This window comes from Rhipicephalus sanguineus, chromosome 1 (assembly GCF_013339695.2).
Source record: "Rhipicephalus sanguineus isolate Rsan-2018 chromosome 1, BIME_Rsan_1.4, whole genome shotgun sequence".
Taxonomy (NCBI): domain Eukaryota; kingdom Metazoa; phylum Arthropoda; class Arachnida; order Ixodida; family Ixodidae; genus Rhipicephalus; species Rhipicephalus sanguineus.
The window spans coordinates 11,436,137-11,453,642 of NC_051176.1; the positions used below are offsets into that span (position 1 = coordinate 11,436,137).

Consider the following 17,506-nt stretch of genomic DNA (forward strand, 5'->3'; position numbering starts at 1 on the left):
AATCAAATAAGTGTACCCAGGCTGAAGCCCATAAATCCCAACCAACCGGGTCCGCGTGGTTGTTGGGTATGAGAGCACGAAAAATTTCTGGGGGGGGGGGGGGTGGGGGGCTGAAGCCCCATAAGCCCCCTCCCCTGGCTACGCCCCTGCTCATCACTCCCACCGGCCCACAAGGGGTCCCCTAAACATCCATGGCTGAGAACCACTAGTGTGGAGTTTACCCCAGGGGCTGCGGTGCGGTACGTCAGGATTAAATTTGTCCTTGATGTTCTATCTTTATTCGCACATTTTTCTTCTATTGACACCCCTCGGCCCGAAGAGCGAGCACTTGCATTGTCAATGATTTTTTTTTCCCTAGGCACCTTTCCGTTGTGACCGTTGAGTCCTATTTCATTACCAAATTCAAATCACTCTCCCACCGAAGCTACAAAAGTCCGGGCGACTCACCTGCCTCCGTGATGAACCGTAGCACTGAGAAAAATATTAATTTTTTTTATGCGATAGCAATTATATGGACAGTCTCGGCTGGATTTGCCGTCGCCGTCGCCGTCATGCACCGTATATGTATAAGTATGTTATATTATATAAAAGCCCCAAAGAAAAATAATTCAGAAAAAGCTTCCGAAGCGCGGAATCGAACCAGGGACTCTTGTTCCGCAGCGAGTAGCGCTATCCACTACGCACGAAACGCAGATCCCTCACGTAGCTAACGGCGAGCGTTATAGACATACCCTTTACCGCTGGACGGACTCACAGACGGCAGGCGATAATAAGCTTTCTACATTACCAGCGAGATGGCGCTAGCAGCGCGACGGGCGCATTTAAAATTCGTCGTCGAGCTCGCTCGCTTCTTATATTTGCGCAGCGAGAACATTGCCCTTCCGTTGTCTGCTCGCGCGGTTTTCTCGCGGTGAGGGGAAGAGGAATGTTTCACACTTTCGCCGTGATGTCCGCGCTCATGTTACCGAGCGTACGAAAGTCACTCGAGCTGAAGGGACGCCGCTAACCGAACAAACAGAAGATGAGCGCGAACTATCAAGTGTCACAGCTCGACAGTTGAAGCACGCTAGTTTCCTTCGCTGCTTCGGCCGCCTTTGCAACAGGAACGCTGTTCAAACTGAGAGTATCCATTGGCGAGCCTCACTTCGTATAGCATTAATTTCTTGCTATCGCATTCATTGCTTCGCCCTTGCGGCGAAACTGTGACTTTTTATTTATACATAGCTGAGTTCGGACATACGGGAGGCCAAATAACCGATTGAGCGAGTGAAAAAAGACCAGATTCGTGCCGCAGGCATTAAGCTGCGTGTCTCTTTTTTCTTAAAGAAAAGAAAGCATTTCTTAGCGAAACCAAGGCCCTTCGAGCGTTTCTATCTATCTATCTATCTATCTATCTATCTATCTATCTATCTATCTATCTATCTATCTATCTATCTATCTATCTATCTATCTATCTATCTATCTATCTATCTATCTATCTATCTATCTATCCGCCTACGTCTGGCTGCTCTCGTGATAGCCTCCTTAACTTGGTGTGAACCAAAATTTGCACGAGAGGGTAAGAGCGTTTCACAAATCTGACTGTCTGGTAATGACACGAATAACGTAAAAATGCTGTCGCGTATGTCGCCAAACCCTGTACTCCATACACGTGTGGCACATACCCGTATACCATGGGCCGCGGTGTACGGGTATGCACCACAAATGATTGACAGTTTATATCAACCCAGGAACGGCCAGAACAGACATTGAAGGAAAGAAGCTGACTAATAAGGGCTCGTTTTTCTGTGTTAGACGCAACATTAATGAGAACTAACAGACAACAATGCCAAGGAAAGTGTGGAGGGCTGTTATCTGTAGTAATTAGAATATAAATGTGAAGCAAGTAAAGTGGACGAAAAAACTTGCCGCCGGCAGGGGCCGAACCTGCGACCGAACCTGGACGAGAGGATGACCGCTGCCGTAGCTCAGTGGTAGAGCAGCGGACGCGTTATTCGCGTCGATGACAAGCTGTTTGGTCGCCGGGCGGCTCCCTTTTCGTACCCGGGGTAATTGTAGCGAAGCCTTGGAAGTGTGTAATGGGTTGCGCTCTCTAGCGCCTTCTGGTGGGTTGTCCTCTTTGGCTCCTCCCGCTAGCGCTGTGAGACCGTGCTTTTCCTTGACTGTAGCCATTGCGCATCGTCGCCGAGTGCCGTCGAATAAACACCTCAACACATAGGTTAACGCGATTCCTTGCCCGACATGACGCCTGCGTAGGGTCTTTTTGCAAATGAGTTTCAAGGTGCCCAGTGGTACAACACTCGACTGCCAGGGCCTGTTTCAAGTCCCCTTCGATCCTGGGCATTTTTTTTTCTCATGTGTATCGATTACCTTTTCATGCCTCTCGGTTACGCCACCGACGGCGACTCCGCTCAACGCAGGAACGGGCGCCTAAAAGCTGCGCTCTAAAGCACAGCCCTGTCACGCACGCACGATGATGGATATGTTTTTGTGGTGGCGTCCGCGAGTTATTTTTGACAGAAATCCATGGAATTACCCTGTGGTTAGCATCTCAACCTAGCTGCCTCATAGATGTTTTAAGGGAGCTCTGAAAGCATAACCAATGTTTTCGGCGGCACGGTGCTCTGGTGCTGTGTTCCACAATTAATGCTTCACGCATACAAAAGAGCAGGGTGTAATTTCATCTTTACGGTTTTACTTTAAGGATAACGAACATCACTACGCATATGGCTCATAAAGCTTAGAAAGGGCACTGAACCGAAGTCCCGTGCACGTGTTTGCAGCAAGCGCTTCCGAAAAGGCGACTTTGTGTGCGGACAAGGAGCGCAAATGTGGTGAGCAACAGTGAGTTCATACGTGACACCTCCCCCTTCCAGTGAAGACGCCCACACCTCGAACTCTTTTCAAAAATTACTTTGGGAACGTCGTGCCTCGTAGTCAGCCCCCATCCTACGCGCACGCTGGTCGGCGAGCATGTCGTTCGGAAAGTATCCATGTCAAGGGAAAAATCAGGAGGGGAAACACACTTTAATGAAAAAAGTACTCTGTGGACCAGTTTCTGGTTTCAAAAAAAGGAAGAAACCTTGCAGGAAAGTCCTTTTTTTTTCAAATTGCCCATTCGTCCCGGCGTCTGCCCATGAAAGCTCGCCGTATGCTTGGAGGCTGATATGCCTGATGAGTTGGTAAAGAGCTTCTCGATCGCAACCCTTAGCAACAAGACCGCGGGCCGCGCTTTCCCTTTCCGATTTTCATTACGATCATTATGTGTGGAAGAACCGGAAGAAAAAGAACATTTCAAGCGATAAGTTCAGTGGTGGAGCCAGTAGAAGGTTTGGGGGGTTCAACACGCAAACGCCCCAAAAGAATTACAATTTGTATGTGCATACATACGCACACACATACAAACACACGCAAGAACATAAATAAAAGGAGCTCGGACCCCCCAGAAAGAAGCTTCGGGCTACGCGATCTTATAGGTTCATGGTTAAAATCATGCTTATGTGGGAACACGCTTACACCGACCTTTTTATCTTATTGCTTTTCATGGGCTTGGATAGGAACAAGGAAAGAGGGAGACAACGAGAGACATTCTATAGTCGAGGCGCTGGGATGTTGGTTGGTTGGTTGGTTCCTCAGCATCTTGGCGTAACCCACTCCGGCGGATAGGCCATGAATCTGGCGGTGCCTTGCTTAGGAAACTAATGCACTTACTGAAGGAAAAAGTTGAAAATGAAATGTTTAGTCATTACAGATTGGGATGTGGTCCTGAAAAAGCTGCAGAATAGAGCGCCAGCTTTTACCTCCTTGAGAACCACTTCATAACGGAAGATACGTTGAACCAGAAGAAAACAGGCAGGGCGGTTTACGCAAACAAACCACCGACAAATAGATTCTCAGAAGCCACAGGCAGGCGGAAGCAGTCTCTAGCCTCACGGGTAGTTCCAGGGAAGAAGAAGGCCGGGGGGGAGGGGGCAGTGAAACAGGCTTTAGTGTGGGGGCATGTCCCCACTGGTTTTCAACCTGTGCGGGCGACGGTCCCCACCGCCCTCCCGGTTCCAGCGCCATTGTAAATAGGTTGACAGTGTAGCGCTATCATTTTAACGTATGGTGCAGTAGCGCAAAATTCGACGGGGACAAAGAGGACAAGAAGCACGACACTCGCTACACTCGCAACTAATTTGATTTCAGAAGCAGCACTTCATATATAACCCAAATCCCTAGCGACACAGAAATGAACTACGAACACTGAATCATTGCCAAAAGAACCTTTTTGCGCACACTCAAGCGATAGTACACGGTAGTTATGCTTAGACACTTTAAGATGACATAACAAATGACAGCGCTGGGTAACATCAATATAAAATACATTGGCGGGAATTCACACGTGCTTGAAACAGATTTGAAAACAACATGAAGCAAAGTATGCAAACACTAACTTCAATTAAAGTCCTTCGAGGAAGCTGGCTTCTCGGTTACTTAACGAAACTGATGATTGACTAATGCAGCCATCTTTTCTTTTGTTAATGTGAAAGGCTTCGACAATTTCTCTGGTTAGTTGGTTACCATGACGGAAGACTACGGTTGTGTCACTGAACAGTGGCGAGCAGCCACACTGAGAACAGTGTCCCTTTATGTGAGAATGAATGTTAGTTCCCAATGACCGCTTATGTTCTAAAAGTCGTGTGTTCAAACAACGACCCGTCTGGCCGATGTATACCTTTCCACACGATAGCGGCAAGCAATACAGAACTGATAAGCTACACTTAACAAACTTTGTTGTGTGATTTATCGTACAACTACCGGCATTAGTTCTTGCTGCTATGGAAACTTTACGGTCTAGTTTGGAACATATTTTATTAAGCTTGTTGGGTGCCGAAAAAACTAATTCTACGCCATAGCGATTACCTACGTTTTTTAAGTTATGGGCAATCTTGTGCGCATATGGAACTGACACTATCTTCTTTCTGTTTTCATTACTTGTCATTTTTTTCTGAAAGTTGTCGCGTGCATGACTAATCAGCTTGTTGGCTGATCTACACAACACGTGCTTTTCGTACCCAGCATTTTTTAGCCTGATAATTTGTTGGTTGAAGCTTTCGCTAATTTTTTCTGGACATGACTTTGTTAGGGCTGCTCTCAAACATGAAAATGCTATGCCACTCTTTACGACTTTAGAATGTGCCGAACGGTAGCTAAGTAAGGGTTTTTCCGTTTGCGGATTGCATGACCAGCATACATGTTCTGCTGCGGCATCTAACTCAACATCCAAAAACTGCAGTTTGTCATTGTCTGGTAATTCAAAAGTAAAATCAAGCCCCTGGCTATTGTTCCTGAAGACTTTCAAAACTTCTGCGACAATTTCATCTCGACCATGCGATTCAATAAAAACCAAAAAATCATCTACAAACCGAAACACTTTCAGTGCAAGCCCATTAAGGTTTAAATCTATTGCCTTGTCCATGTTTGCTAAATAAATTGTGCTTAAAACCGGGGCTACTTTCGAGCCTATTGTGATACCGGATTTCTGTCAGTACATAGCCTTGTTCCACATAACAAATGTCGACCTAAGGTAAAAGGTTAACAATTCAAGAAAAGCATCCACCGATACACCACACTTATTCACAAACTCTAACTCATCGTTTTCTTCTGTTATACATTGCTTTACACTTGACAATAGCGGACCATGCGGAATGTTGTAATACATATCTTGTATGTCTATGCTGAAGAAACTGCATCTTCCTGGGTTACGCGTGCTTAAATACGAAACTAACGCCTCAGAGTTTGGCAGACTGAAAGGATCCGAGACCTTCAATGTCTTAAGGTGACACTGAAGATACGAAGACAAGCATAGCTGCCACGAGTCCCTTTCGGATACTATGGCTCGGAATGGAACACCAGTTTTATGAGTCTTTGCCGCAAAAAATAACTCAAGATGCAAGCTACCTGCGCGTTTCACTGCTGATGCAAGGCGTTCAAAATTACTGTTCTCCAGTAAAGTGAGAGCCTTTTGCTTAACCTTATTTGCTTTTATGTCTACACGGACAAAATTTTTCTCGACGGCTGCCAACGCCTTTTCTTGAAAGAGACCATCCGGTATGACAACCAAACAACCTTCCTTATCTGACGTAAGAAAACGCAAGCTGTTTTTTAGACCAAAGTTCACTAAATTTCTTACGTGATGTTGTTTTCTGTCGCTGGTTATTGTCCTGGAAAGCACATCGACGCACTCGGTGATGAATCTTGGACGCTCCTCTTCCGACACACGACGCGCCATGGACTTGACCAGTGCCACTTTTTCCGGTGGAGAGAACGACGGTTCGAAACAGAACTTCGGACCCAGTCCAAGAATTTTTCTGTAGTCTTCGGGAACTGAAACATCCCCCAGAACGATCACTTTTCCTTCTGAAGGTTGCGTCTTCTTCGGTTTTGGCAAGTGCGGTCTCGTGTTGTCCCATAACCAATCCGCCAAATTGTTGGACGTCCTGCACCATTCCTTGAAGCGTCTGTTGGGCTCCCTGTCGTAACGTATGGCACACGCTATCCTCAGAGATTCCTTGAAATGTCTTGCCTGTCTCCACAATTCGGATTTGACAATCCGGCATATTCGTCTTGAGTGTGTCGAGGAAGGTTGAAGAAAACCACACATTATTTCGAGTTCCTTGGGGCAAACGTTGTATCTGGCATTCCAGGATGCCACCCTTGCCTTGCAAACACATACTGCTAAGACTGTGGCCAGGGAGCTGGGTTCATACTGGTTGAAGTTGTTAGAACATATAAAAGGGCCCGTTGTAATAGAAATGAAGTTCAGTAGGGTTGAGAGCTGGGCTAGTTGGTGAGATATCATTTTAACGTATGGTGTAGTAGCGCAAATTCGACGGGGACAAAGAGGACAAGAAGCACGACACTCGCTACACTCGCAACTAATTTTATTTCAGAAGCAGCACTTCATATATAACCCAAATCCCTAGCGACACAGAAATGAACTACGAACACTGAATCATTGCCAAAAGAACCTTTTTGCGCACACTCAAGCGATAGTACACGGTAGTTATGCTTAGACACTTTAAGATGACATAACAAATGTCAGCGCTGGGTAACATCAATATAAAATACATTGGCGGGAATTCACACGTGCTTGAAACAGATTTGAAAACAACATGAAGCAAAGTATGCAAACACTAACTTCAATTAAAGTCCTTCGAGGAAGCTGGCTTCTCGGTTACTTAACGAAACTGATGATTGACTAATGCAGCCATCTTTTCTTTTGTTAATGTGAAAGGCTTCGACAATTTCTCTGGTTAGTTGGTTACCATGACGGAAGACTACGGTTGTGTCACTGAACAGTGGCGAGCAGCCACACTGAGAACAGTGTCCCTTTATGTGAGAATGAATGTTAGTTCCCAATGACCGCTTATGTTCTAAAAGTCGTGTGTTCAAACAACGACCCGTCTGGCCGATGTATACCTTTCCACATGATAGCGGCAAGCAATACACAACTGATAAGCTACACTTAACAAACTTTGTTGTGTGATTTATCGTACAAGTACCGGCATTAGTTCTTGCTGCTATGGAAACTTTACGGTCTAGTTTGGAACATATTTTATTACGCTTGTTGGGTGCCGAAAAAACTAATTCTACACCATAGCGATTACCTATTACCTATGATATCTCACCAACTAGCCCAGCTCTCAACCCCAGTGTAGCGCTAGTTTCCACATGCGAGTGTCATAGAGCTACAAGAATATATATTGACTTTGAAGACTGCTACTTGTAAAGAACAATGGTGATCTAGTCATTGCTGGAAATGGTGTGCTGGCATTTACGTTACAATCCTCTAATGTGTACACACTTTCGTATTATTAACCACAAAAAGATTTATTGACTTCTGTGCAGCAGACATGCTGTTGCAGGCCGAAGTCTGCAATATGGTGTTTAATGCAAACTTAATGCATATGTTCGATCGCATTTCGCTGGACTATTAGAAACTTGTACATTAGGACTCTTTAGGCTAACACTAGACAATGCTCATGAGAACTCATACATCAGGACTCTATAGACTAACGGTGACCAATTCCTAGCAGATTCTCATTAGGTGTGCATTAGAAAGCGCATTAGACACTCTAATAATTCTGATGTCTAAGGACACTAGTCTCTTCATTGAAATTTTTTCATAAGTGGCGCCACAGGTGATTGACAGTTTATACCTTCCCAGGAGCGGCGAGAACAGACATTGGTAATTTAAATGCGAGAGCATAAAAAAAACCGACATCGGCAGCGCTGACCAGATGAATGCAAAGAATAAAATCAGGATGGCAGCAGGAATCGAACCCAAGCATGCTGCGTGTCAGTCAGGTATTCTACCACAGAGACACGCCAGGTCTTGAAACTGCCTTGGAAAAAGACCCTATGCAGGCGTAATGTCGGTGCAGCGTGACTTGTGGTTGCAGTGCTGGCTATCAAATTTTATAACAAAGCAATAAACATTACATATGTTCTGCTATGATATAGGCGTCATGCTGGGTTAACGTCAATTGTGTTTCCAGTGTTGGCTCCGCTTTCATAGAAGTATAATAAGCGCTGCATTTTTATTCCTACGATTCCGCAAGATATATTCAAGCGTTCCTCGATCCTGGAGGAATGCGCAACGAAAGTTACGTATGACTTTCACATCATCGAACCATAAAGTGCACTTCGTTTCGATAATACCCACGTCTGTGCTCTGCGTTGATGTTACGCCAGACCATAAGTTGCCCTTTAAACGCCACTGTAGTCGACGTGCCTGGTAAGGCGACTACGTGCACACAACTACTACGCTTCCAAAAACACGTCGATACACCTCGTAACGATTGCCTCAAAGCCAAAAAATTCAGCATAGGCAACTACTCGCTGATTGCTTCGCATGAAACCGATTCCCACAAAGCGTGGGATCGGCCGAACTTTTTTTCTGTACTATTTTCAATTCGCTTTACTTATTTGTTTTTAATTACCTCTTATTTATTTATTTTTCCGTATAATTTTATTATTTATATTTATTTATTTTTCTGAAGTGGAAAAATGAGGGGCGATAGTTTTAGCCTTATAAGGTGGCGAAAGTTTACACAAAGCTGGAGCGAGTTGTACGAATCTGATCTACAGCGTAATGTGTAGAAGCGGCAACTCTTCTCGTTTCACCTTGCGTAGACCTCCCGTCCTATCTACCTCACGAAGGGGCGATAACCCATCCGGCGGCTTTTCCTTCCTCTTGTAATTTGTCCCTCGTTTTGCAGCCGCCCACGAATGTCCCAGCACTTGCCGCTGTGGTTATTTTTGAACGCTGCATTTGGCCGCCAGAACTGGGCAGCTGCGGGTTGTGTCACGTCACTTCACTTATATCCTCCGAAGAAGGCTGGAGCGCCAGCCGGCACTGCTACCAGAAAATAAATATTTGTGTTTCCTACATAACATTACTTTCCAAGCTTTTTTTACAACTATATATATATATATATATATATATATATATATATATATATATATATATATATATATATATATATATATATATATATATATATATATATATATATATATATATATATATATAGGGTTATGGGAAGTATCACGCAGGCCCTGGTACTGTAGGAAGGTATTTGAGACACGACGTACGGAGCACAGTTTATTTCGACGTTTCGGCCGTGGGACCGGCCTTCGTCTAGAAATACAGAGCATAAAAAATCGCGCACTTATATATGCCAAAGATTGGGGGCCCCCAAACACGTGTTCTATTATAATAAACAGGCAATCTTATATCAGTACAAAGAAATTTTTCACTGATCAAAAATACAGCAGTGTATGCCAGGCCACTCTTTCGACCAAATGAAAGCAACCATTCTTGAATCTGGTTTTCGCTCAAATCATGACCGCGAGCTCCGGGAATCATATCTGATATTCAAGTTTAACACTCTAACGGATGGTATCAATGAGGATGCAGGCACACTGACATGTCTTCCTTCCGTGTGATTTATCTTGTTCAACAGCAACAAGTGTGCTTCTTTTGCAACCCAGTAGGATGACAGCGGCATTTGTCTTCCAAAAGTGCGTTCTACTAAGAATGTAGATAGTGAAAAAGCAAGAAGTTTTGTAATCCTGCTCAATGTCACCGCTGTATTTCCGTCATTATTACTTTCACTGTTCAGGTATTTTACTGTTACTACTTTTTTTGTCAGTTTTGTCATCTTGAACGCGTATCATTCACGAACCGACTGTCATTACTGTCTTTGTATGAAAACGCTTATGGCTATTTCTATCGTTGCCGCTATGTACTTACACATGTATCCCGTTAAGCCACCTCACTTGCCAATGACTGACACACGGTGATATCACACAGTGCTGTATTTTTGATCAGTGAAAAATTTCTTTGTACTGATATAAGATTGCCCGTTTATTATACTAGAACACGTGTTTGGGGGCCCCCAATCTTTGGCACATATAAGTTAAGTGCGCGATTTTTTATGCTCTCTATTCAACCGAAACTACATTCTCTCAAGTTTCCTCTAAAAGAGAGATCGGAACGAAATGAGTCAAATACCAACAGCTACGTGTGCTCACAGATCCCGTTTCAAAACGAAATTGGCCAGACCCATGCGCTGTATGGATCGAAATGAGTCAAATCCAGTATGCCGATAGTAGAGCGCTTCGGCGATCACGTGATTCGGCGAACGTGGAAGCCTCCGTGTGATTTCCCGCCTAGCCTGACTACCTGTTTTCTGGGTGTTTGTGCAAGTTTTTTTTTTTTTTGCCCTTTCGGAGCTGGATTATCATGCATTCTGATGGAAGTGAAGAGATCGGCGAGAGATCGGTCCCGAGACGTCGACGACATCGTGAACAGAAGCAATGTCGACGCCGACGAAGCAAGAATGTGCCACTGCCCGAATTTCAATAAAGTTTTTTCAAGAGAACCGCATTGAATTCCATGTCTCAATTCTAAATGAGCCAAATCCAAAGTTATCATGCTAATAATGGTGAAATCCGCTGCATATTTTTTAATTGATTGTGGCAAGAAACTTCCCCTAGCCGACATGTAAAACATATCATAGAATAGCTTTGACAGCGTTGTATTTAGTTTGCACAGCAAATTTTTGCCGTTTTCTCAAATTCTCTTTGGATGGATTTGACCCATTTTGAAAAAAAACGCCTCATATATATATATATATATATATATATATATATATATATATATATATATATATATATATATATATATATATATATATATATATATATATATATATATAGCGGTGGCGTAGCCGGGAATTTTGTTCGGGGGGGGGCTGACGTTGCAGCGCGACCTCCTTGAATTTTTCGAACGACTAAGCATATGAATAGCATGTGTTACCGGTGACAATTTGTATTAGATGATGCAAATCACTTTTTGAATGCTGTGCACTCTAAAGAACGAGTAAGAAATTAGTTTTTTCATCAAATTATTATGTTGGCATGCCCGCAGAATCTTTCCAGAAATAATTGTCTTGAATTCTTTCAATTTTTTTTTTTGTGGACGAGGTACGGCAAATATCACGTAAACTTTGGAACTGCATCAGTTTTCAACCGAAGAAGCGCCTGATAACAAAAAAGTGAAGTCCACAAAATGGCCATGACGAAGTCAAATATTTTAATGCAGATTGTTTACGCAAAATGTTCATCTTTTTGCACAAATGGTGCGGCCAGAGAAAAACAAGAATGGGGAAGTACACCTCGAATACGGGCAAAACATGTCACCGGAAACAGTGCGCCGTATGCTTACAGAAAACATCACAAATCTACATTTAAATATGCAATCAATATACGGAACTAAACAATGATCGGTATACATAATGCCCAAAATAAGGCAAAAGAACATGCTGCACAATCACAGAAACTGATATGTCCTTGGGCCAAGCTGCTGTCTCGGACGCACCATGTGGACAGAACTATAAAGGAAGAACGCAGAAATAACGAAAGAAACTATTCCAAAACTCTTAAAAGTGCGAACCACTATTGTGCACTCAATAAAAAAGTACAGTTGTCGCTTCTAGTTCAAAAAGCAATGAAGAACAAAAACGACAAATGAAAGTAACAAACAATACCGCTATTACGGTTTCCCAATAGCTGATTTTGTTTGGTAACACCGCGTATGCCGACCTCTCAGTGAACAAGGTGAAGCTGTCGATTGGCTGTTAATGTCCACCTGATACCCGTATTCGTATGCTTATATTAGGTCACGGTGTTAACTGCTAAAAGGTACAAAATCCTCACTGCTTTAAAAGGTGGTGACATTGACTAGAACTCCGGAACAGCAGTGTCTTTTCCTTTCGTTTGCGCTGATTTTTGTCCTGCTCGGTATCAAAGGACAAAGTTGAGCCGGCGAGGAAGCTTAGCGAAGCGGTCAATGACTTCCGACACGCTGATGCCGACACTTCTGTGGGCGCACAGAAGTGCCAGGCCAACCATGCGTTCCTCAGACATCGTGGAGCGCAAGTAGTTCTTAAGTACCCTCATGCTTGAAAACGTTATCTCTGCGCTGGCAGTGGTCACTGGAAGGGTGACTAGAATCCGGAGTAGCTTGTACACATTCGGATAGAACCTCCTGTCGCAATGAGAGAGGGCATCGGTTTCTCTATTGGGGCGCTGGTTTGCTGCTTTGTTCGCCCACTTTGTCCACCGTAGTCGCAGTTCTCCCAAAGCAGCCCTCGTTTTAACGTCATGCGCAAAAAACGGTCAGGAGATTTTCTGCTCCTTCATCCCGATCATCTTGCATCGGTGGTACTGCGGATAGTACAATTACTGAAAAGTCCTTTAGAAGGGCCCTGTGCTTCTCGAACCGTTGGTTTAACTGGGCTAGTCGTGGTCCATGAACGGAATGAACAGGGTTCTGCGAAAATATTCTTCCGCGCTCTCGAATGCATTGTTCCCAAGGTTTTGCTTCCGGACACCGGCTCGACGGCTGGTGATCTCCACATTGAGTTTTTCTGCCAATACCTGCACTTGTGCCAATATTTTTGAGAAAGAAGCATTCGCGTTCTTGCGGTCATTTTCAGTTGTCTGCTGTACCGCTTCTATGTCGTCAGCGGCAGCGCTCATGTCGATACTCCTCGTATGAAGCTTCTTTGACAGTGGCAAAGTCAGTGCTAACACGTGCTCCGCCACATGCAGGTTTACAAGGAACGCTGGTGACAAGAGTGCCAACATTTGACTGTTTGCCTGCACTGGACTTTCGCCATTTCCGTTAAACTTAATCGCCTCTAGTGCTGCGATCAACGGCTCAAAGATGCTCACAAATGAAAGCAATGCATCGTGCTTCTCGACTCAGCGCGTTTCGCATAGTCCCAAAAGGCGCTGCCTTGTAGACTCAGGACATCTCAAACTTATCATTTTTCGCAAAACGTGTGAGCGGCTAGAAGATTTACGGAAAAAGACTGACGTCGCCTTTAGAGTCCCAAAACAGTGTCGGATGTCTGTCATGGAGCATGCCGCACACAGAACTAGATTAAGGGAGTGACTGGCGCAACGAGTGTAGAGTGCGGCTGGATATTTCTCCCGAACAGCAGCTTGAACACCATTCGTTTTGCAGGCCATCGAGCTTGCACCATCGTAGCCGTGACCACGGAGATGCTGCGTATTAATTCTAATGTCTGTAAGGAACCTTATGATGGTGTCGATGAGGGCCCTGCGGTCACTTTGGTCGTGAATTAGCACAAAGCCTCGATACCAGCAATATTCGTCGTTTCATCAGCAAGTACGGAGAAGCAGCCTGCAGCGTTTACTTTTGCGACTAGGCTTACCTTGATGATTGCAGCAGAGATGTCTATAATTTGGTTTTTTACATCTAGGCTTAAATACGAGGCATTATTTGCGCAACTTTCCATATGCTTTTTTTACATCTGTGTCGCCACAATCCGCTCGCATGCGAAGCAGCGCTCTGCAGTTGCTTGCATTTGTAGAGGAGGCTGTGCTAGAATCCATGGGACCACTGTCTCCATGGCAACGGAGAGCCAGATGTTGCCGCCCGCAAAAGAGAACTGTCTCAACAATAGGCTGTAATTTCTTCGGTTCTCTCTTATTTTAATTTGCCTGCCATGTTCCAGTTGATCAACAACACTGGGCACACATCCTGAGAAAGTTTGAAGAAACTTATCGGCTACCAGCTGAGCGTCAGTGTGATATTTAGTGGCTTCATGTGCACCTACGACTTCGAGGGCGTGCTTCCACTTTTGAAATGGCTTGGATACGAGGGCCCCAGTGCGCGCATGTTGGCCCTTGCCAACCTCACTTCTGCTAAAAAGGACACACACTCGGCAAAACGCACACTCTTGAAGCGATGAGTAGCTAAGCCATCGGTACCTGTCCAGCCAAGCCACCTGAAACCTTCGTCTCTGCTTCAAATCGTTCATAGACATAAACATGTAGCCTAGCGGAGGAATTCAAGGAGGAGTTAGCAGTTAATGTTCTGTCTGAGCATCCACTTTTGATTCATCTGTGTAGAGCCCGATATCAAACTTGCTTTTGCTAACATTTTGAGGGTCTCAAAAAGATAAATAATTAAATAAATAATAATAAGGCTGAAGCCCAATGAATCCCATCCCCCCGGGTTACGCTCCCGGTCGGTGGTGTATGAGAGAACGAAAAATTTCGGGGGGGGGGGGGCTGTAGCCCCATAAGCCCCCCCCCTGGCTACGCCCCTGATATATAGTTGTAAAAAAACTTCATTTTTTTACATTCATTTTATTTTAGCCATTGGGAAATGCTGAACAATTGTGATTTTCTACATGAACGTTCATGATGGATTTTCGACATTCGAGGAGTGTTATGTTGCCCGCAAAGACTGGGGTGCTGTTACTGCGCCGTGTGATCTCAGGGAAGCTTGTCAATTCAAGGTTGTGCTAAAATGACTAGGCGCGCACAAATAAGCGAGCCCTTGAGGAAGCCCGGAAACTTCCGTGCAGCACTTGTTCAGCAACGGACCAGGTGTGTCGTATATTTTTATGCTTCCTCTGAATAGATTTTCGCGAAACCAAAAAGCCGTGCAGGTTGCACAGTACTGTGCAAGGAATACTTGGACAACAGTTCAGGTTGCACAGTTCAGGTTGCAAGCGAAATACTTGGATAGCAGTTGCCAACACTAAAGGCAAGCATAACTTTACGGAGTGCGGTCCACTCCAACAATTCACCTCTTCCCATTCCAGCCGATATGAGTACAGGCATGAAGTAATCTGAGGCCGGCAACACGAACGAAGAAAACGAGAGCGCCATTGACACACGTAGTTGCGTTATACTCTATTTACCCTTGAGGAACCCTTCTACGAACAGGGCCTCTCTCAATATGGCATCCAGGGCCAGATTCGCCTGTAAGCTTATCCCCAGAGCACTTGGCCAAAGCTTGACAAAGGCTTTGCTCAAACCCTGGCCAGGCTTGTGTGTGCTAAAAATTTAACAAAAAAACGGCTTTTTCCCCCTTACAGGCGCTAAAAAGGCAAACAGCTTCGCCGCTTACCTGCCCCTGTCGTCAACGTAGCGGGCAGTACTCCAAAGCCCGTCAACGCAGTGACGAGGACCCACGACAATGAGGGCGCGGTCATGGCGTCGTCAGGCCTCCGTCGTTCGCCTGTCGCTCAACGTCAGCAAGCACTCGCTGTGTGGACTGCACTCAGCGGTGCGAAGCGTCTAGTGAGCGAGGGTCCCCGCGAAGCAACCTCCCCGTTCGCGCGCGAAACGAGACACGGTTTCTGTTATCGGGCTTTTGTTTGCGCACACGCCGAAGGCGCCTTGCTGAGAGCCCTCTCTCCACTGACAGGCCTTTCGCTTTTGCCCTCGGCCGCCATTGCTGGACTCTGACCAGCGGCGGGACAGCTATCAGCGGCGCAGCGTATATTAGCCGCGGCCGTCGTACGCGCTCGAGTCCCTGTCGTAGCTGCGGCGGTGATACATTTGCGTCAGGGCTGCGATGATGAGATGCGGTCGCCATTTCTTGATGCACTGGATCCAGAGCCCAGGGGTGCTATGGCCCCAGCTCCTTGTGAACATGAGTTCGCTCCGAGCTCGCACTACACTAGCCTAATAGCCTAATTGGGCGTTTTAAGCGCTACAATCCCCCTTAATACTACCTGCATCTGGACACTACACGGTTTCATGAGGTGGGTGTAATAAGGTTCTGCGTCCTCAATTTTTCTTCGCTACAAAATTACGTGGGAGAAAGGAGGTAAATTCACTATGTGACGCCATTCGTCAAATGGAGTTCAGGGACCAAAACCTCCCATTTCGCTTCCTCTGACAGGCGTTCGCTTTATTTTTGCCGAAGCTTTTTATAACGAGAAAGTAAAAGAAAGAAATAAAGAAGGAAAACAAAAGGAAAAGCTTGCGAACCCTCCATGTGACCGATCGGCACCGCACGCGCACTCAGTATACGCTTGTGTATTAGCCCCGAGAAGTTGGGGTGGCGCCACCTGGCGGGAGGCCTGGATGACGTCACGGCAGAGACTCTTCGTCGCCCGCCGTGGCGCGGCTACATAACGTACACTAGAGTGCCTCGATGTCCTCCTCGCCCACCGCTCCGTAGGGAGTGGAGACAACCGCGTCGTCTGCAACGCCGTCCGCCATTTTCACGCCGGCTCCGATCTAGGGGCGCATTGACGGCGCGCGTGTGAGCCGTTTGCAGGCGGTACGGAGGCTTTGCGCAGACTATAATACTCCGGAAATGCATTAATGTGTTATCATGGTTTATTAAGTATTATTTTTGACAGCTTACTGTCTAACTGCACTATGAAATTCGCCGCTTCACGCGATGATATGCTGCTGCCTGAAACCACCTTTAAACGCCCCGCGACCGCTTGTTGGCGTGATAGTTTATTTACTTCAAAACAAAAAAGGCGTCGTTTGGCACCGTTTGATCTTGCTCTGCGGGTGTAATGTAACGCGTTGCTTAGGCTTTAGTGTGGAGCAATGGGTAATTGAGGTTCGAATCACCACATTACTTGGCATTTCCGCTCTTCAGGAAGATTTGCTCGGCGAAGTTGTGCTGGTTCAAAACAGTCATTATGCAGCAATGATGATAAAGTTACTTGAGGAAATGTCGACAGTAAATGTAACCAATTAAGAAATGACCAATGAATACGTGATTGCTGTCAGTATATTTTGATCCAATTGCACATCTTTGTTATCTATTATCATTTAATTGGTACACGTGTTTGGCAGAACTTCTGAGGCTAAAGATAATAAGCTAGCAAAATGACAATTTAATAAATTTCACCACGTAAAATAGCAATCTTCCTCTCCGGCTCTACTTAATTGACAAGCAAAAAAAAAGATTATACATAACAAAGAGAAACAAAAATGTCTCAGTTGTGCCTAATACACCAACACACGATTTCAAAGTTCACTGCAGGCTCACTCCTTCACATGTTTTGCTCGCATGCCTATTAGCTCCCTTCGCTCCGACTTGACGCAGCTGCACGCGCGCAGCCTCAGCCTCGCGGAGTTTGAAATTAGCAGCTTTTCC

At 45.3% G+C, this 17,506-nt stretch overlaps 1 protein-coding gene across 1 annotated transcript in view; it reads right to left on the minus strand.

Moving 5' to 3' along the window:
* LOC119389414 (papilin) overlaps nucleotides 1-15,696 on the minus strand; it is a gene marked incomplete in the record, with an annotated part of 1,122,639 nt that extends 1,106,943 nt beyond the window's left edge. The window contains 1 exon segment of the mRNA XM_049412048.1: nucleotides 15,506-15,696. Within this exon segment, the coding sequence (XP_049268005.1) occupies nucleotides 15,506-15,590 (85 nt within the window).
* Between the last annotated feature and the right edge of the window lie 1,810 nt (nucleotides 15,697-17,506).